Source organism: Argopecten irradians, chromosome 14 (genome assembly GCF_041381155.1).
Source record: "Argopecten irradians isolate NY chromosome 14, Ai_NY, whole genome shotgun sequence".
NCBI lineage: Eukaryota > Metazoa > Mollusca > Bivalvia > Pectinida > Pectinidae > Argopecten > Argopecten irradians.
Window position 1 is genome coordinate 28,192,359 of NC_091147.1, and position 22,870 is coordinate 28,215,228.

Sequence of the window (22,870 nt, forward strand, 5' to 3'; positions counted from 1 at the left end):
TGACGTCAGACTTTTCGAGATGGGCAGGGTTTTTGCGATTATGAAAAAATTCTAACTTAAATTTGTATTCATTTCATATGAGATTTTGTGAATCGGGTATTGCAAGTTATCAGACTCGATTAATAAAATTTTATATGGAATGAATACTAATTTAAGTTATTTTTGTATAGTTGTGATCATGTGTTGCGTGTATGGATGTCTGTAAGATTTTGGAGGCTGCGGTATATTACTATTTTGTCTCCTTGTAATAGCGTATCACTTGTCTTTTTATAGTACAATCACACTGAAGCATCGTGTACAGCACGCTGCCACATTATACCGACATGATTTTGCATTTAACTCTTTTATTCTATCCTTACCGCCTTATTGTGGGCGTTCAGCGGAACATTCGTCTGTGGTTAAGGCCACACTATAGTATATTATAAGACTCTTTCATATGTAGATATGAAGGATAGGTATATTCTACCCGAGGGTCACAAAATGTAATAAAATTCGAGGCTTGCCGGGGGTCTTACAAAATTTTGTGATTCCGAGGGTAGTATATCCCTATCCTTCATATCCACTTATGAAAGAGTATTTTTCTTTCATACCTCAACGTTTTATTGCAATTTTACATCTATAATATCCCAACATTTTGAAATAAAATTCGAAGAAATCCATGACTGAGAGTCAATTGTCCATACATGAAAAATTGTGTGGTATTTTCAACAAGAATTCCGTTGTTTGCATCTTTTATAGTAAAATGAGTCAAAATTGTGGGGAAAAAGTTAAAAATTTACCGAGAAAATAGAAATTTTGTTGACGCCGTAACGTCACGAAGCCTCAGGCGACATGAGTGTATTGCCCTAGACCAGCCAGTATTACACCCTTAGGTATGAAAGAAAAAGGTTTCTGCACCTGATCAACGTTTAGCAAATATAAAGTGAGGTGATTAAGTTGCCCATTTTCAATGTAATCGGTATCTTTAGCAGTATGTTTCAATGAGGAACACTACAATATTAGCTGGAGTTTCACTGTTACAAAGAGGAAAGGTACGTACTGACGGCTCGATTCAACCAACGAACAAACCGAAAGTATGAAATGGAAGTTATTGCCGGAAAAAAAGAGCTGGAATTAAAATTATGTTGCTAATGGGATTTCTACATTGTGGATGTTTAATAACAACAAATGTTGTCAACAAAAGTCTCTGTAGTCTCGGTAAAGCACAGTGTAGTGATTTTATGAATATCGCCTGTCGCGGTTTGTGATCGGATTAGATTATCACTTCTCGACCAAATATAAATTGTACTTTGTGCTTCCAAATACTATAGCCAGTGTTTCCTTTTCAATTTGGGCATATCTTTGTTGAGTTTCAGTCAAAGCACGCGAGGAATAGGCAATTGGCTGCCCATCTTGGATTAACGCTGCACCAAGGCCTGTAGAACTAGCATCAACTGTAAGTGTAAGCTCTTTACTTGGGTCGTAGTATCTGAGAACTGGTGTTTCGGTCACAAGGCGTTTTAGTCCCTGAAAACTATTCTCCTGATCTTTTTTCCCAAACCCACTCTGTGTCTTTGACGTGTAGTTTTCGAATTGGTGAACTCTCCTCCGACAAGTTAGGCAGAAATTTACCCAGGTAAGTTACAAACCCTAGGAATGTTTGTAGTTATTTTCGGTTTGCTGGTGTTTTCATTTCTTTTACGGCGCGTACTTTTTCGTCATCAGGATTGACACTTTCGTCAGTTAACTTGTGTCCAACATAGCTGATTTCTTTTTGACGAAATTTACATTTGTCTGCGCTCAGTTTCAAGTTGCACTCTCGTACTCGGTCAAGAACTTTCTTTAGTCGAGCATCATGCTGCTGTATACTTTCTCCCCATATCAGCAAGTTGTCAACGATCGCATCACAACCTTCCAGGTCTTCTACCATTTTCGAAATCGCTCTTTGGTATACTTCAGGTGTTGATTTTATTCGTAATGGCAATCTTTGAAAGCTGTACCTCCCAAATGGGCTGTTGAATGTGCATAATTTAGTACTTTCTTCATCAAGTTTTAGCTGCCAAAAGCCTGATGTTGCGTCCAGTTTTGTGAATACTTTTGCGTGTGGCATGTTGGCTATTACATCTTCAACATTTTTCATGGGAAAGTGTTCTCTCATAATTGCATTGTTCAAGTTCTTTGGATCTACGCAAATCCTGATCTTACCATTAGGTTTCACTACTGTAACCATTGAGTTTAACGATTGAGTTCTTCCTGTTTTACGATAACACCTTCTTGCTCCATAAGGTCAAGTTCTTTTTTTTACTCCGTCTTTTAAGGCATACGGAACCTTCCGTGGTGCGTCGACAACTGGCGTTATGGCACTATCAGTCTGGATAGTATGAGTACCTGGCATGCATCCTAAACCTCGGAATAAATCTCCATATTCCTTTATTATGTCCTCTGGAATTGATGTTTGTGAAATCTCATTCACATTTCTGTGTACCAAGCTCATGTCTGAGCATGATTGAGCTCCCAATGTTGGTCTGACATTACCCCTCACAACTTCAAATATTTTAATAGACATCTTTCATTTTGCCCGACACGGAGTACGGACACCGACACGGACTTCCAAAATTCGGGGGTTGTATCAAAAAACAAATTTTCATTCTTTCATTTTTTTTCCAGAATCAACGACTCCTTGTTCTAACTTCACATGTTTATTAGACAACAAATCATAGTCACACAAACACTCACATGACCTATGTAATACTAATTACCGACATGTAGATTATCACTAACAATAACTGACTAGAAATACATACACGACATCTTAAGTAATCTTCAAAGGGCGCATCTCTTCGTGCCCGAAGCGCACAAAGTGGCACATACGCGACACTGACATATCAAGTTTTCGATGGTCATTTTGAATGCTATAGAGAGGATTCGGGGTATAATCACCATGGATTTGATTCTTTGCAGTAAGCTCATTATATTGCCAACCGGTTTAAATGCTCTTGTGTTGTCGATGAACGTAGATATGACTCTCATTTCCAAACGTTCAAGTGATTTAGAAGAGATACGGGAATTTGATTTCATTTTATTGGCATATATATTTTACATTCCTTTATATAATACGATAATCCTTGTCATCGATCGCGATTGATTCAAATCCATATTAATCACCAAAAATATTTGTTTCAGTATTTTTCAACATTTTCGTAAATATATATATATTTGTTGGTGTTATTCAAATAATACACTCCCCCTACCAGCTTTCGGTATATTTTTTACGGAAATGATATTTCTTTCCGGAGCAAAACATAAAGGTTTCTTAATAACCTTAATAACGTCAGAAAATATAAATCGATGGCCTAAGATGAGGTTACAACACCAAACATATGCAAGATTTCCTGCGTACTATATGACAAGAGTGGAGAGTCATTTGGTTTTTTCCGTCTGGTGCAGTGATAGTCAACTACTGCGCGGTATTTAGGACGAAGGCGAGAAACATAACACGACCTGCGTTTTGAAAATTAACATTTTATTTATATTAATAAAATTGTTCAGAAGATGAAAATACGTGTAGTATTAACGGTAAGTTAATAACTTTTCCGACTCTACAAAATTAACAATCTCGTTTTACATTCCCATTTTAAAAATGAAAAGCCGTTTCGGAAAGATAGTGGGCCTTAAATTGGAGAAATACATTTACACACTTAATCTCATTATTTTTGTTTAAAAAATCTTTTTGGTGATGTTCAAATTCCAATCAACTCCCAGTTTAATCAAAAAACGAAATAATTGTTACGGAAAACTTTTTCTTTCTCCTCACATGGGGTGTGGGAAGAAAGATTAAGTGTAAAAGCAATACACGAGTGACAAAGTCGGCTCCAGTAGCTGCATAAAATCCACTTTTTGTCATTTTGAATAATTTTTGTCAATTTTTATTCAGTTACTAAAATTCTGACTGCGCCCTCCAACATTGTCCTCAATCATATTAGCCGTTTACATTACATATATCGATCAGTATAAAGTGTGGATGAAAGCATTTCCCTCCTGTCAATATTTACGTTGTTTCCATACGGGAACCTATGGCGTGGACCGTTCAAAGATGAAAGACAGATCGTGTGGTCATTGTTGACATTTAGACACGCTTAGGGAAAACTCAACACCAAAGCTTCCTATCCGGAATATTCTAATTAATAAAGTACATAATTTATAACGAGCATTGTTACTTTAAAGAGCGCAGCTTGAACGGACCTAAAGCCCGCTCGGAATAATAGCTCTATACATATAAGTTTCAGTAGCGTTACTGTACAAAATGTCGATTTAAGCTTTCTCAGACAGAGTACATTCACATTTACGAGTGATTACAAAAGATTAACTTTGAAATTCATTTCAGCATTAGTATTGCTATTTTTTTAATTTCATCGGGGTATGAAATATTTTTGTTTGAAAACGGTGTGAATCATCGTAGCGGATTCTCACAAAAATTTGTAAACAATTTTTTTCATATCCGATGAAATTAAAAAATATTGCTATCAGTGCTTATAATTATTTTTCTGATCTATTTGATCAAATTAAGTATGTTTAAATGTATTATTCTAGTAGTATTTAAAACAGTATTGGTAAACCAAAAAGCCAGATTTAGTATGAAAACAATGAAAAATAATTGTTATGAAAATATTCTATAAAGGTACCTTCAACACAACATCGTTTATAATGTCACTCTAATGCTTCGGAAAGTTTCGTCTGGTATAGAAAGGGGACATGGGGATATATGTAGCCGCAGTAACGTATTTTCTATGCTATACGCTCCACGTGACAGGTTATTAGCCAATGGAAATGGTGGAAAATCAGAGCATATCTAATATAAATATTTCTTGTTTAAGAAAGATTTATTTATAATTGCAGACACAATAAACATGATAAAAAAGGATACTTTGCAAAATGTCTTTTTTTATTTTAAGTATAAAGCGTTTCCTTTCTATGTGTGCATTTAAATATCACTTATGTTATACAAGGTAGAAAGTAATCTAGACGCACTATCTTAAAAAGGAATACCTACACTAGGTTTTGACTCGGTGTACAAGAAAACAACGACTGTTCCAGGCATTCTTGTGGATAACCAGAGGTTTGAAAAAAAGTTATTACTTCATAACAAATTAATCATATATATTACATGCATGTCTCCTTTCGATGTAAGATATAAGCTCTTTCAGAAGGAAGACCTGCCCGATAATTTAAAATCGATGACGCCTTTAAGACTAGGATAACTGAGACACACAGGTAAATTGTCTTGTGTTTAGAGTTATATATCTGATTACCGCTAACACTGGAAGAACGGTATGAGTTTGCTCGAGAACAGCGAAAACCGATTGGATATAAAGCCTATGGGGCTGTGGTGATGGGCATTTCACTCATCAGCTGAGTGGACGCTGAGGGACTTTCCTCGTGATTGTTTCCACAATGTAAACTAAAAACTACCTGATATGTAATTACATGATTATTTCCTAGTCGTCAATTAATAATTAATGATTAAGCAGACTCAATGTTTACATATCTACATCGGGTAGGACTGGCGTTGACTACGGCGCATTCGACCCAGTAACATGGAGGAGAAGGGCTCGACGGCCGTGTTACTTGGTCTTACTGTAGTGTTTGGATGGTTCAACCACTTATCAGCCTTAAACTCATCAACTACGGAATATGTTATGAATATAGGTAAGTTTATTATAAATATTTCAATTTATCAGTTTTGAAAACACGACTAGAATTCCGAATGCATGTACATGTATGTTCTCATATCTTACATGTTTGACTTGTCTAAATTCTAAATAAAACAGGTTAAGGAGGGAACATTGTCTTTAAATATATATTTCAAAATATTGTTCTCCACATGGAAAATATTTAATTTAAGCAATACCAGTGTCTCTTCTTTTACAAATATTTAGCCTCTCGGCCATCCTTAGAGAACACAATAACAAAACAAAATTATAATTATAATTATAATAACCCGCTATGTAGAATCCATCTTGAATTTCTTGATATGATCATAGCTGATTTTTGTTTCCATGTACCTGAGGATGACCACTTTATATAAGAAGAGGCATTTGTTTCGTATATTGTACGAAAGATGATAACACTGTGTTGTAAAACTATATCATTACACCCCATGTTCATAAAAGTGTTTGGGATTAGTTGAAGCACATCACATGACAGGGAAATAAAACGTCGTATTTCCATGGTAATCGACCGCCTTTCACACGCAGTTATCTCCCCTTCCGATTGAACAACAATTACAGAAGAAGCGTAAAACGCCATTATTTACTAATTATCACGAATTTAAGTAATATTCAACCCAGAGGAGCGAATCTCGAATTTTCGGTTTAATAAACAATTTATGTCCCCGGTGACGGTGTGATATGAATGTTTCTCTCATACCTACTTGTGTAATACTGACTGGTCTATCTAGGGCAATAAACTCATGTCGCCTAAAGTTGTATTGCATGGCTACCTATGTAATAAAGCCTCGTGACGTCACAGCGTTAACAAAATTACTTCTTTCTCCTTACAATTTTAACATTTTTTCAGAAACTATGCTGTAATTATATTAAAATACAAACAATAGAATCTGCGTTGAAAATATCACGCAATTATCATGCATTGAAATATGATTTATATTCACAGATTTTTTTCGTATTCAATTTAAAATGGCGGAGAGTCGCAGCTGTAAAATTGCAATTAAACGTCGTGACCTTCATGTAGAATATCCCTATCCTTCATATCCACATATGAAAAAGTCTTATATTATTTATCCTCGGACGCAAGCTCTCTTGAAATAGCACACCTTCGACTAAATAAACCTTCATATCACACTGCCAACGGGGCCATTAATGCACAGTTATAATTGTACTGTGTTTCTACTAATGACCGGTAAACCACATCTTGTTATAGCATGTTTGTGTAAAATATGTGAAAATAAAAGCATATCGGCGTAGAATAGAATATTTATAGATAATAGCATAATTTATGTAAAAAAATAGTAGCATATTGGTGTAAAATATCTCAAAAGTCATTTTGATGCCAATACTTCTTTCTAAAAGTATCAAAATAAGGACTTTGCTTTCGCTAAAATGTATGTAGTACGTTTTTCCAACTTAGCGACCTATATTTTTTTCCAGTGTACACATTTTCAATTTGGTTTAACACTTTTGATAGAAATCTGTTCGTCAAAATGACCAAATTCCGTCTTTACACATTAAAGACTAGGTATCGATTGTAATGCCATTACTTCCTGAACAAAAATGACGTCGCTTTCACTGAAAAATTGTTTTCGTAATAATCCAATATGGTGATACTATAATAGGTGTGTTGACGGGATGCATGAACATTTCACGGGGAGCAGCTGATAAAGTCCAAACTATTCATATTAACAACGTGACCTTGACCTTGAACATGATTTGGATAAACATAACTACGTTAGAAACATATGACGTCATACAAACAAGTAAGTGCATTCACGGGTCGATCACTCAAGACAATTCAGGACTTGTTTTCCAAAAGATTGGCTAATACGGTAGAACACCATTGATAAAACTAGACGTAACAGTTTAAGCTATAGACACTTTTTTTTATATATTTACTACTATAAACATTTGTTATTTCAAGCTAGTATATCCTTTTCGAAGATGTAAGTGTTGGTATTAAAGCAATCATAATAAAATTATTGTAATCCCAGGGCCATAGACTAACAAGGCCTTGAATGGGAGTTAATAGTTATATTTTGTCTCTCGAGCAGGCCTGTGCCCAATTATTTTTTATACATGTGACATACTGTCTTCATGTACATTAATTATTTTCGTTTAAATTGACAGAAATACCATTTTAGGTTATTGCACAAATACATATCGATGAAGCAACAGAAACTAAAGGAGATTTAGAATATAATGGATGTGGATGTGGAGTGTTCTTTAAGGTGAAGGTGACTTAGGACACTGCAGTATACTCATGCTGTGTCTCCCACCGCTTTCCCTTGTGGGATGCACTACGATAGTCAACTGAATTAATGTTTAACATAGACAAAATATAGATTTAAAGTGTGATTCATACAGAAAAAGTCTAAACTGACTATACTGGGACACAAACACAAAAATATAGATACATTGTGAGTGCAAACGACTCCTGAAAACTACATCAGTGGTCTAATTCAACGAGAAAGAATTCTGATTAACGAGCTTGAATGAAACAGAATAACGAGCAAGTTCATTATCTGAATACGAAACCTATTTACCATTGTTTACAAATGTCTAATTAATTGGGAAAATCCCCTAGTGTATCGTTTATCATTACTGGGGTCGCCATTGAGTACATACGGTATTTCAATTAATTGGTGCTTATGCGATGATTGAGTTATGGAATATTGGTAATGTCCAAATGTGATCAAATTTTATTATTAAATAAACAACCTTGTAATTATAATGTTAGTTTATCCGAAGGAAAATAGCCAATTAAATGTTATTATAACGAAATACAACGTATAAAAACTGGGAATAATATGCAGTTGGTGACTTATATCGTATAGTTGATAAACCGTACAGGATGAAGCAAACATTTTCAGTTCGGATATGTATGTCGATATGTACATGCATTTAAGGAAAATTGAGTACTAATTCCAAAAAATTATATCTTTTCAAATGACTTTCTTTTATTGCCATTTCTATTGCAATAGTTGAAAAGGCTCTATTTCATATAACTATGTTGTTACAAATAAACTATGTTATTTATTCCATCTATCCTCGTTAGTGATTTACGCGTTATTTGTCCATGAGAACTAACGCTTACTCCTGGAAAACCTTGTACTAAGATCCATTTGCTGGTCTGCAAATATTCCGTACATATAATATTTCAATGATATTTTCACCTTTCCTTTAATCGAATTTAGTTATGGTTTCATTACGATCTGAGTATTCACTTCCTCGGCTCATTACCTGTCGTATTATAAAGTGTAAACAGTGTTGTATCGAGGTGCTAAAGAAATGTTGCATACCTTCATTTTAAAATTGTTTCGTATTCAGACAGCGATCCATAACTAATTGAGTCGTCTATAGGGAAACATTCACACGCGCAGACAGGCTTTAATTATAAAAAATTTTCAGTTATCAGTGCAAGTTGTTTTTCTGGTCTTAATATATAAAATAATACTACAAAGGTATACTTCGACACCACCTCGCCTTTGGAATAGTTTCCATTGTTAATTTATAATTCAAATAAATGTGGCGTAAATTCACGAATGAATTTATTCGAGTTTTATTGAGAGTTATTTGATTAGTTCAACTGATGTAAACCACGTTGATCAAGGAATCATAATACAATTATTTACAAAATTGATTTTAAGTAAGTAAATAAAATGTTTGTTAAATTACTGTACTCATAGGGGGACAAAGAAAATTCTGGGAATAAACACAAATGTTCTCCTTATTTAGTTAGTATAGTAGATCATAAAGTCACGAGATTTTCCAACATGGCGATTTCACACCAAACTTTAAACATGTTAAAACGAACAAATTGTTTCTGTGCAAACATTGTCTTTAACGTGGCCTTCATCAGAAACTGGATGATGGCATTGCGGCGTCCTGTGGGTATTTCAAATATTCAAGATTGCGGATAAGATATTTCTATTCGAATTATTCAATCCATCTTCTTACTAAATATTTTTCAATTGTCTTGTTTTCAAATCGGCATATATTTCAATTTGCTCTATTTTTTAGTATTTATATTGTATTCCTACATTTCGTCATTATTTTATGTGTAACCTGAAAGTATATCGTTATATGAATGACAATATTAAGCCAATGGAGTATAATGTTCTGAAATCTTTGCATCATTGCTACTAACGTACCAGTTAGTGATATCCGAAATTGCAAATATCTGCGGTTTCTCGGGTAAAAAATGGTTTTATAACATTGTGCAGATATATTTTATGACGAAAAATGTATTTCTGACCAATTTTTACTTTTCCTGTATATGCAGCATGTGTGCAATATAGACTCTCCTCTCATTGTCTTTTTCTTCTTTAACACCTTATCACGGGGATGAATGGTCAACAGCGGTCAATACTTTAAGAAATCTTGCAAAAGCATTTAATAAATCGGATAGATAAAATTTTCAATCTATCAAATTTTTGAAATTTTCGGAATGAACATTTTTACTTTTTGTAATCCGCCGAAATGATCAATGATTATGGTGGGAGGGTTCGATTAATCTAAGTATCGATGTATTGAGCTAAAAACTATTATTGGATAAAAGATTGGGTATAATTTATTTGTATTCTATAGTTGAACGTACTCGATCAGCCGTTGATCTGTACTTGGTGATGCAGATCCCCTCACCCGCCTCCCAGACGATCCGGGTCCTTCAGAATCTAGGGATACCCTATGTACGGATGTGTGTTCTGATGACGTCAGAAGATCCTCAGACAATCTGTCTTCCAAAATATGGCGATAACCCGAATTTCCGGTGGAACAGTCAATATGTGTTATCCCATCAAATTGCCGATAAAACTGAGACAGACTGTCACGTGATGGGATGTAACGGAAGTGACGATATTGTTTATCCAATCAACCATGATTCGACCAACCACCTGTCACGTATTGTGATGTCATTAATGTCCGCGGCGAAATGGAATAATGTCTTGATATTTCATGAATCTGTATTTGGTGAGTGTATTAAGTTAATTCCTGTGTATTTAATTTTACTTGTATATTACAGAGACAATTCACTCAGGTTAATTCTTTTACATAACCAAGAAGCAAGCTATGGCATAAATGTATTGTTCTACATTTCTTATGAAGCATATAATATAAGATATTGACAAATTCCACGTCAATGTTTAGCATTTTAATTGATACCGTTGTAATTACAAATCGTTAATCAAAACGATTAAGCAGGTACAATATGTACGCTTTACTCATACCCGAGCCAAAGTCACGCGCATTAAACAAATGAACTACATAACCACTGAGGAGGTGATAAAATGATTTTTAGGCAAGATAATTCACCTAATAAGGTAAACACACTACTGTCAGAGCGATTTGAGCAGTTCTAGACAAAAGTTGCATTACTCTACGAGCAAGGGACAGGGTTCGGCATACAAGATGTTCGACCACAATGTGTAATGGCGGACAGCGAGCGAGTTTGAACATTTCACACGCATTTCACCACCATGGGCTTTTCTGGCATATCACAGTAAAACCGACTGATCTAATTTCCATATATATAAAATAATACTACAAAGGTATACTTCGACACCACCTCGCCTTTGGAATAGTTTCCATTGTTAATTTATAATTCAAATAAATGTGGCGTAAATTCACGAATGAATTTATTCGAGTTTTATTGAGAGTTATTTGATTAGTTCATCTGATGTAAACCACGTTGATCAAGGAATCATAATACAATTATTTACAAAATTGATTTTAAGTAAGTAAATAAAATGTTTGTTAAATTACTGTACTCATAGGGGGACAAAGAAAATTCTGGGAATAAACACAAATGTTCTCCTTATTTAGTTAGTATAGTAGATCATAAAGTCACGAGATTTTCCAAAATGGCGATTTCACACCAAAATTCCACGTCAATGTTTAGCATTTTAATTGATACCGTTGTAATTACAAATCGTTAATCAAAACGATTAAGCAGGTACAATATGTACGCTTAACTCATACCCGAGCCAAAGTCACGCGCATTAAACAAATGAACTACATAACCACTGAGGAGGTGATAAAATGATTTTTAGGCAAGATAATTCACCTAATAAGGTAAACACACTACTGTCAGAGCGATTTGAGCAGTTCTAGACAAAAGTTGCATTACTCTACGAGCAAGGGACAGGGTTCGGCATACAAGATGTTCGACCACAATGTGTAATGGCGGACAGCGAGCGAGTTTGAACATTTCACACGCATTTCACCACCATGGGCTTTTCTGGCATATCACAGTAAAACCGACTGATCTAATTTCCATTAGAACTGGGGTTTTTTCGATATATTTTCAAATTCTAATGTTTTACTGAATTGTCCCTTTAAGTCTTCTTTTGGCAAAGTAAGAAATTTGCGAAATTGCAGTAGCGATCTGTTTGAAAACTTGATGAAAAAGTAAGGAAAATTTTTATTTCATGATATAACTAACTTTTCTTTTTCATGTGAGTTTATTCTTGTAATTATATGCCATCGTAATGTCATAACGCAACGTACAAAAATTGAATTAGCTATACAAAACACTGAAAACTGTTCCTATTTTTTTAGCAAAGTTTAGCTGCGAAATTAGCTAAAACTCTTATGCAATCATATCCTCGATACTCCAGGGGTTCCGATCACTTACGATATTTTCACCCCTGGAATATTTCATAGTAAACTTTTAGCAGCTCAGAGGGAAAAAAACTGAACCAATCACAGGCCTGCAAAGATTTCCTTTTGAAGACTACAGAGATATATACCCAACTTAAAGCCATAGAGTCAACCAAAATGTACCGTTATATGACTATTTTGATGTATATCAAATGACAAAATTGCCTCTTCTGTTCTGTTGCCTTGAGTTTTACTATGAGAAAGTCCGAGGGTGTAGAGATTGTTAGTGAATGGAACCCCTAGATAATTTGATGATGCAATCAATGAGGTTAAAATCTTTTATTAAACGACGTATTTTTTTGTTCTCAAACAAATGAAGCAATATTTTCTATTAAATAATGAATTTAAAGAAAATCAAAGACTACTTTCATAATATCTCACGAAACACTCCATCAATCTGAAAATGTTTATCGCTGTGTCTGTTTCTATCTAGAGAAGAATATTGGATCCTTATTTGATGGTATGGCAGAGATTGGATTCGTGGTGATGGGAACTCACATCATAGATTCGATAGGGAAGCAAGAATACCAGGATATATTGGATAGAGCGTCTAGCGTCGGTGACTCGTTACAATTAACCGTGTTGTGTAAGGTCATGTGTGCGGAAGTCCTTCAAGCAGTATGTAGTCGTTTTCTCAACATCCTTTAATCAGAGTTTTACAACATTTTGTGATCCCGCGGGTAGAATATCCCAATCCTTCATATTAACATATCAAAGAGTATTTTTCTCTTTTAAATCGATGTTTTCTTGCAATTTAACAATTAAGATAGCCCGTCCTTTTGAAATAAGTTCTAAGACAACCGCGGCTGCAAGTCAGTTTTTTCTATACATGGGCATTGCGTGATAGTTTTAACATAAATTCCGTTCTTTTCATTTTTATAGTATAACCAATGTAGCATCTGAAGTAAAAACTAGTCTGTATTGGAATTTCATGAGTCGCCATATAATGCCGCCTCAGACGACATGGGATAAATCAGTGTTACATCCATGGGTATGGGAGAATTACATTTTATCCTTTCATGGTCAAATTCGTTTGATCATTAATCTAAGCGTATTTTTGGTGTGTTTTTTTCTTTTCCTTCTTCATCTTTTTGAACGATTTTTTTGACATACAACCAATATCCTGAAGGGCATATTAATAGTATCTGGATTTTGTTCATCCGCTTATCGATATCATGTCGATGTTTTTGTTTCATCATGCTGATATCTAACTTTTTTTCCGCTCTTTTTACTTTATAGATTAAAAAGTATGATAATCATCAGAAGGCGGCCAAGGCGGTATACTATTTTGCGGAGATATTAGTAGTGAACACGGGAACATCAGAAATATTTCTTCACGAACTGAGGACGTCAACGTTCCTTAACATAGCTGTTGTCACACTCCCCCCGTGGGTGTCGGGCCACGATGAAGTTACGGTCAACTGTGTAGAGGTAAAACTAAACACGTCATTCGTAATAATGTGAACAATATTACAATCTTTGATGTGTAACATACATGTATCGAGGTCTTACTTGCCCGCCGCTCTGCAGGCTGAGCTATATGGAACTTCTCCGCCAGCGCGAAGCTTGTACAGTTAAAATCTGCGCTGCAACACTTCCCTCTCCCCTCTAAACAAAAGATGTGCCCCAAACATATACCAACACAGTTTATTTCACGCTGAGTTGTCTATATCACCAAATGTAACAAGGCGAAAGTAGCGTGCCATCAGGGCTCGGATCCGCGAACCCAGGCTTACTGCTCCGCCGCTCTACCGCAAAAACAAAATCGAAAATGGGACCCACTAGCTGAACTCAAAACCTGCTAGAGATGTTCAGTCTCAACTGAACATTTATTTTTTTCCATTAACATTTATTTTATTGCATTTTTAACATGATCAATCAAAAAAATTGTTGACTGGGATAAAAAGTATATATAAACGATTGAACACCATTAACGCGCCCCAAAGAATATATTCTTAGAGGAATTGTTCCATACAAGCATGGGTAATATAAAAGCGGAATTCAATCCCTATATGTTACGTCATAATGTGTCTTACGATATCTATGACATGACCGTATATGATATAGCTGGACGGGCCAGTTATATAATAAAATTAGTTTTCTGGACCAAATGAAAACGTATCAGTTAACTCAAAATGAAAACCGATTTGTATATTGAAAATATTGCAACCCCATTTCCAAGTAAAATTCAAGATATTATCAAAACGTTCAAGATGGATTTCACCTAGCTTTTCTTGTGTTTCTATGTACCTGACGATGGCCAAGAGGCCGAAAATTTGTGGAAGGGATATCTATACTGTGTTTATATATATTCTCCCTCTGGAGAACTAGTATTTGAAAGTTTTTATGTTTTTGGCTAGTGATAATTTTTATTCAACTTAGTTTAACAAGCAAATCCAATTTCCTCTTCACAGGAATATTCATCATTGACACAACAGATACATATAGCATCAGAAACGACTATCGGAAACAACAGTGAAGTAACGGCACTTCCAAAAGTTTTTCAGGATCATCTGGAAAAGGTAGACATATTTTTTTTCGGAATACAGCTAGGTTGACCACCACCCTTCCTGTGTATGAATCTTTTTTGGCTCTTTTCTTCTAAAATATTTTTTAATGTTATATATGTTTTATGTGCCAGCACCAGGCTTCGGCCGCGTTGCTATGGTTCCCAGTTAAGACGCTGATGTGGGATAAGAAAGGACGTTCTCTACAAAGAGTTGGACAGATCCACCTGAGTGCGGGTCAAAAGTTGACAGGACCACTGTTTCCCAACAAACAGTTTGGATTTAATGGTCGTCAGCTCTTGGTCTCAACACTTGCGGTAATCATTTATCTAGTTTCTCTCACCAGTTTCCCATCAGTCTAACATCAATGGAAAGCTTTGCGGCTTGAAGGGTGAAATATTATTATATTTACATTAACGTTAAAAAGCTAGAAACTCGTAATTGTTTAAATTCCTTTATAGTAATATCCTAGGTTGGTATATAGGATTTATTCATGATCACACTTATGTCATTATTTCGGGCATTAATATATGGGATATTAAAAGACAAAATAGCTTCATAGTATAACAGGATTTTAAAATTTACATCAAAATTTATGTGCCGTTAATTTTCATACTCACGAATCGAGAAGAGCTTTTAACATGCTATACACAACCAAATACTGCAAACATTTTGTAAGTAATAGTACTTACAATGCAAAGTAATTTTACAATGTCAAATAAAAAAATATTTCAAAATAAAATTTGGAAGTCATGATATTTAAGTCTGCACTGTAAAGTGAAAACATATGTCATACCAAAAAGCCTTGTTGTGGTCTACCATATTATTACACATTTTTCATCGGTATCAGTAAACATGAAGTGACTTCTTCAGAAATTATTTTATCTTAACATAAATAGTACATAATGAATAAAAACCAAGAACTTTTTACTATAATCATACATAATTTCTATGTTGTAAATTGAGGATCTTACAAAATTTTTATCAAACGAGTTCAATAACTTGCCACGAGCCTTTAGATTTTGATAAATTTAATTTTTCATAGTCTCGAGTGTAAAATTCTATTTATCACATAACTTTTATCAATAGAAAATGTAAGTGAAACTTTTAATTTTTTCTCTCAATAAAACAGTAGAAATCAGGCTCCGATGTGACGTTTCCGTCTACTGAAACAATCATGCGACGTCATATATAGATTATGACGTCAAAACTACCTGTGACGTCACAATAGTGTTATTACACATGTGTCTTACCATATTAATGACATGACCGTATGACATGGCTGGACGGGCTAGTTATGTGATCGATAATGTCTATCCTTTTAATGATTTTCACAGCATAATCCATCAAATATTATGGCTTTCAAAAGTTTTCTAAAGCTAAAATAGCATGTCAATTTCGCTCAGCTATTGCACATATTACTTTAAAGTGAAATGAAATTTACATTCAATGTCATCTGTCATTCTTCTTTTTTTCTATTTCATAGTATTACCCATTTGTAGAAAACCTTAGTAACGGTTCCTATGACGGGCTATGTTTTGATATACTTCGGCAGTTGGCTAAGGATATGAACTTCACGTGAGTTTTAATGGTCAAAGTTTGTATTATTATCCGTGCCTCCCATTTGCGTGCCCGTGCCAATTGAACTGATTATCACTTACTGGAACACGCTTTGTTTTTTTCCAATATGTTGGCATCCATTTGAAAGATACGCTTCGGATTCAAAAACTTATTTTCTATTGCTAGAACATGGGTGGGGGTGGTAATCGAAGAAAGTTGAACTGGGCTTACATCATTGGACATTTGAAAAGAATCTGGATATTTCACTTTAGAGACATACCCCACGCTTAGCCCATGAATTTTTCATTTGCACCGATGTCATTCCATGTAAAAACAAAGTGGCTGCATTTTGTTTCACCCAAAACACGAATATACGATATTAGGTATTTCTCTTTTTTGTAGTTTAATATTGACGTTTTAGCATATACTAAGTATGAACTCATTTTAGCCAAGACAATTTCAAATGCGAAAACCTGCAAATTATAATTTATTAGCGATGATATAAGTTAACGCAATTTTGTGGCTTAAAGTTATATGTGCCGTATTTATCATACTCACGAATCAAGATGAGCTTTTGATATGTTATTCAGCACCAAAAATGACCAACTTTTTGAAAATTACAGTGCTTTCAATGCATAGGTTTTAATTTTACATGTACAAATAAGAGCAGTACTGCCAAAAATCATTTATTTACATCAATAGTGAAGTGAAATGAGTACATACGGTAAGACCATGAAGCCAAATTGTGGTCTACAATTTTATTACACATTTTTACAATGTTTTTAGTAATTGTAAAGTGACTTCTGCAGGTATGTTTTCATTTAAACATATTTAGGGCATAAAACAACAATTTTACAGTACAAAATTTCTGTGTTATAACTAACATTTATAAGTCATCTGAAGCCATTTGAATGATTTCTACAGCTTTATTCACCAAACCTTATGGTTTTTAATAATTAATGATGAATAAATAACATGTAAAAATTATCGCCCAGTTACGGCACATATAACTTTAATACTTGAAAAACAGTATTACAAAATTTAGCGCTGTACATATAAGTTTTACTACCTCTAAAATTAGTACGTTTCTAGTATACCATGAAATGTTTTTCGTAATGTTGGAATAGAGTTTCAGGGCTACAACCAATGATATTTGTGTTATAGGTACCAGTTGACCACTTCTCCTGATCTAGAGTGGGGAGTGACCGACGCCAGAGGCAATTGGTCAGGGCTTATAGGGCAACTCCAACGGAACGTAAGTATTGTAGAGATGATTCTTTATTTGTATATAACAGAGTTATCTGCCTTGTTCGTAAGAAGTGACTGTGACGTCATATGTTTGTGAGTGTAACGTCATAGAGTAGTTTACAGTATAAACAAGGTACCTGCCTGCATGGGAGGCAACTCTGTCATACGCAAACACAGAATAATGAGTTCAAGGATTGTCTTTATATAGATTAATCAACAAGATTTTAATCTCTGTAAAATATATGTTTCTAATAAAGATAGAATATCTTGATTGTGACCTTTTACTTGGCCATAAGTTAATCCTAGAACGTTTAGGTTATCGACATGAAATTTTGAAATATATATCAATTACAACCCCGGTACAATACCAACGGTTCGCACCTATTTTGACGTCATATACTGTTCATCAATACACGAACACTTGAAATATCGAATTAAGAAGAATATTTACTATAACAGTGATAATTTATCTAACATTATTTTACAATATTGAAGTACATAAAGTGCATATTTGGTAGGGAGCGTTCGTACGCGTAACAAACGTACATGTAACATCAAATTACTTTAGACGATACAGACAATTGTTAATTTGATTGATAAATATACAACCAGAGGTAAACTAACCGCGAGTTGGGAGTCATGGACGTCAATACGCTGTTCTCTTAGTAACAGAGTTATCTGCCCTTACGGGTAGGTATTGATTGGGACGTCATGTGTTTGCGAGCGTAACGTCATACTTTTCGGAGAAACGACATGAATTACGCTCACCTACCTGTAGGGAATCTAACTCTGTAATATGATAAGACGAAATATCTCTCTTTACTATTTTAACAGGATGTTGATCTGGTTGCCTCGGCTCTGACCGTTTTAAGTGTGAGGGAGATCGTTATGGATTTTACACATCCGTTCTTTTACGATGCCACCGTTCTCCTGATGACAAAAGAAGATCCGAGTATAAAGAAATGGCGGACTTACATTGATCCATTCCATTGGATTCTACTCACCTCCATCGGTGGCTGTTTACTCGTGGTGTCCATACTCGCTTTCCTCTTAGACAGGATAAGCCCCTACCGCATCAAAGTCGGTCTACAGCCATGGTCATATTTAGATGTTCTCTGGTATATGTACGGCGCATTGATTGGACGCGGTAGGTTTTAATGTCAGTAATGTTAATCTTTCTAAATATTAGCTGTAAGGAAGTGTTGTGTATCATTTTATGTTTAAATGAGTAAAATATACAAGAGTAAATCTGAATATTTTAGCGTCGAGAAGTTTCGGCATTTTCTCGTAACAAAATTGGGTGGTTAAATTTTGGTGTGCAACCAAACAAGTTTGACTTTTTACTATTGACAGGCGGTGGTCGACTCAGGGATACACAGGTAGCGCGGATCCTGGTTGGAAGCTGGTGGATATTCTGTGTAGTTCTAATCGCTACCTACACGGGTAACCTTGTGGCCTTTCTCACCGTTACCAAGGATTTCCTACCATTCCAAGGCGTGGAAGGAATGATCCAGCAAGACCTGTATACATGGGGTGTGGTTGGGGGTACATCGTGGGTTACAATGTTCCAGGTAATATCTTCTACTACATTGTCCTTCGATATATTTCAACCGATAAATATATTGTGAGAAACACTAGTAAAAGATATGAGTTTCGATTTCCATTAAAAAAATAGAATTCTTTGTATTTTCTAACAATTTTTTCCCGATGGGCATCTGACACATAGTCAAAGCACACCCATGTTTTTACTATGACAAGACATCGACACTAAAACTGCGTTTTCGGCCTCAAATTCCTTAATTAACACATTGTGCTGTTATTCGGAAGATGTGGAAAAACCTCTCGTTTTGTTATGATAAATATTCTCCTTGATTCAGTTCCAGGAACCCGTGACTTTTGGTGCATGCTACTATGTATTCTATTTGATCATGCATACGAATTTTCCTATTTTGTATCGGCTTTAGAAGCCATTATTTTAAAGTATTCATGAAGATGCCGTGATCTTTATGACACTTACTTCTCATGCCATCTGTCTTAATTATCTCCCTTGACGTCTCGTTGACCTACAATAATATCGTCATGACGACTACCATTGATCATTGATGGAATCAGTTATACATTGTGAATGATCCTCTACTTTATGAAGAGTCCCCCCCTTATTTCACCCCTCCTTTTGTGAATGGTCCCCTACTTTGTGAATGGTCCCCTTCTTCGTGAATCGTCCCCTCCTTTGTGAATGGTCCCCTTCTTTGTGAATGGTCCCCTCCTTTGTGAATGGTCCCCTACTTTGTGAATGGCCCCTTACTTTGTAAATGGCTTTCTCCTTTGTGAATGTTCCCCTCCTCTGTGAATGATCCTCCTTTGTGAATGGACCCCTACTCTTTGAATGGTCCCCCTATTTTGTGAATGGTCCCCTTCCTTTGTGAATGGTTCCCCTCCTTTGTAAATGCTTCCCCTCCTTTTTGAAACGTTCCCCTCCTTTGTGAATATTCCCCTCCTTTCTAAATGGCTCCCCTATTTTGTGAATGGTTCCTCTCCTTTGTGAATGAATCCCCACCTTTGTGAATGGTCTCCTCCATTGTGAATAGCCACCTCCTTTATGAATGGCTCCCTCCTTTGTGAATGGCAACCTCCTTTGTGAATGGTCCCTTCCTTTGTGAATGGTCCCCTCCTTTGTGAATGGTAACCTTCTTTTTTGAATGGTATCCTCCTTTGTGAATGCTTCCCCTCCTACATATGTATATGCTTCCCCTCCTACATATGTATATGAATGGTCCCCTCCTTTGTGAATGGTTCCCCTCCTATGTGAAAAGTCCCCTCGTTTGTGAATGGTCCCCTACTTTGTGAATGATCCCCTCGTTTGTGAATGGTCCCCTTCTTTGTGAATGGTCCCCTACTTTGTGAATGATCCCCTACTTTGTGAATGGTCCCCTTCTTTGTGAATGGTTTCCTACTTTGTAAATTGTTCCCCTTCTTTATGAATGGTTTCCCTTATTTGTGAAAGGTTTTCCTCCTTTGTGAAAGGTTTCCCTCCTTTTTGAATGGTTCTCCTTCTTTGTGAAAGATTTCCCTCCTTTGTGAATGGTTCTCCTTCTTTGTGAAAGATTTCCCTCCTTTGTGAATGGTTCTCCTTCTTTGTGAAAGATTTCCCTCCTTTGTGAATGGTTCCCCGCCTTTGTGAATGGCTCCTCTCCTTTGTGAACGGTTCCCCTCCTTTGTGAATAGTTTCCCTCCTTTGTGAATGGTTCCCCTTCTATGTGAATGATTCCCTCCTTAATGAAAGGTTCCCCTTCTTTGTGAATGGTTCCCTCCTTTGTGAATGGTTCCCTACTTTGTGAATGGTTTCCCTCCTTTGTGAACTGCTTACTTGATTGGTTAGGCTTAAGACCCTATTAACAGGGTCGCGGGAACCTATATTAGTATGGATAAGATTGTGATTTGTCTCGGTGTCACTGAGAACAATGAGCTGTCAGGTGCGTAGCTGCCATGTAAGCACAAAAGCCTGTGTATACACATCATTTTACTTAGTGCATGTATGTGTATCAAAATCGAGATTTTCCAATATTGAAGGGAAGTTTGGAATGTACATGTCACTAACTTTGGAGTTTTATGTGTATGTTTTTGTGTAGTTCACTAAACCTGCACATATCATTAGACTTTTTTTTAATTTGCATGTCTCAAACCACAAAGAAAAGTACTCACGAATATGATGTTATTCTGTAGATCTAGGAACTTGATATTTATCGACAATTTGATTAAAACACAGGTCTTCATTATACTCTATACCATTGATTATCATCATGAAAATTATCGAACCAAAGAAAAATGTTTTTTCAGATGTCGTCACTTCCTGTCTTTCAAGCGGTATATGCAGGAATGGTTCAGTTTAACAGATCCGACCCGGATGTTCTCAGCATGGACCAAGACGTCCATATAAAAAAGGTTCTGCGGGGGAACTACGTTCATATTGGAGATAGGAGCCAGATACAAGTTAAGATGGCCAACGAATGTTCGCTTTACACTGGATCCTCTGAAATACTACCTGTACAATACAGTTTTGGATTACCCAATGGTTCACCTTTAACTAAACTCTTCAGTCAAAAGTAAACACTTTTTTATTAATTAATCCTTTTATTATTCTATTTTGTCTTTTTATGACCCTTTAAATATCTGGTGTCATTTAAGGTCATCCCTCTATTCAATATATGCTATGTATGTTTTGGGAGGCTGTGGTATATCTATCTTCATACAATAGTGGATATTTTGGATGTTTATATTACAACGTTTTTTTGTTTGTTTTGTTTGGGGTTTTTTGGTTTTTTTGTATTTTTATTATTTTTTTTAATTCCCAATACATTTGTGTTCCTACCAAAACTTATTTTCTGGTCAGTTTCCAATAGCTAATTGAACTAAACATGGACTTACCCTAGCGACAATGCTTCTACTCGCATCGTTTATAAATTTCTAATCCAAATGACTGTTTCTTCTTATATCAATTTGATAGTCAAACAAGTTTGGTTCGGTTTGTTTTTGTTTTACTTTAAGTACCTTTAATTAATTAAACTTTTAGAGAGAGTCTCCTCTAGATCTGCGTGCGATCTGTTGTGTATAGTGAATTTTGAGAGAAAGTGTAAAAATATATTACTTTATTATATGCAGCGAAGTTTTTCATAATATCTGGTTTGTTCCAGAATAATGGCGATGCACGAGAATGGCCTGATATCGTATTGGAAGCGATGGCGTTGGCCGAAGAGAGACTTCTGTCCAGAGAGTTTACAGACGTATACAAAAATTATCTCCCTTGCCGACATCCAAAGTGCATTCTACCTCTTAGGTGTAGGATGTGTACTAGCACTTTTAAGTATTTTGTTTGAAGTAGGTTTTTCTGTTGTGAAAGCCTATAAACTCAAAAACGGAAATAACAATATTACTATGTGACAATTCAAAAATCCAGTACAGAAAGAACATTGAACCTCACCATTGTTTCCGAAGAGATGTAAATTACTTTTTCAGAGGGAGACACGACGTTTTTTTTTTAAATTGATGACACGAATTTATGAAGCAATAAAATTTGTTTATTTAGTGACTTGATAAAATGAGGAGTAATTAAAGATCTATATTTTTTATTTTATTTCTCTCTTCCTTTTGTTGTTTATCGCTTTATTACAAAAATTGGTATGACGTGCA

At 35.4% G+C, this 22,870-nt stretch overlaps 1 protein-coding gene across 1 annotated transcript; it reads left to right on the forward strand.

Moving 5' to 3' along the window:
* Positions 1-5,322: 5,322 nt before the first annotated feature.
* Positions 5,323-22,814, forward strand: LOC138307815 (glutamate receptor ionotropic, delta-2-like). Its single transcript, XM_069248713.1, has 13 exons — positions 5,323-5,685; positions 7,331-7,471; positions 10,299-10,679; positions 12,802-12,986; positions 13,608-13,799; positions 14,783-14,890; positions 15,010-15,192; positions 16,362-16,453; positions 17,600-17,690; positions 18,518-18,830; positions 19,037-19,254; positions 21,521-21,786; positions 22,375-22,814. Exons 1-13 carry the CDS (start codon positions 5,574-5,576, stop codon positions 22,619-22,621), a joined length of 2,529 nt encoding a protein of 842 aa, XP_069104814.1. The 5' UTR covers positions 5,323-5,573; the 3' UTR covers positions 22,622-22,814.
* Positions 22,815-22,870: the final 56 nt, after the last annotated feature.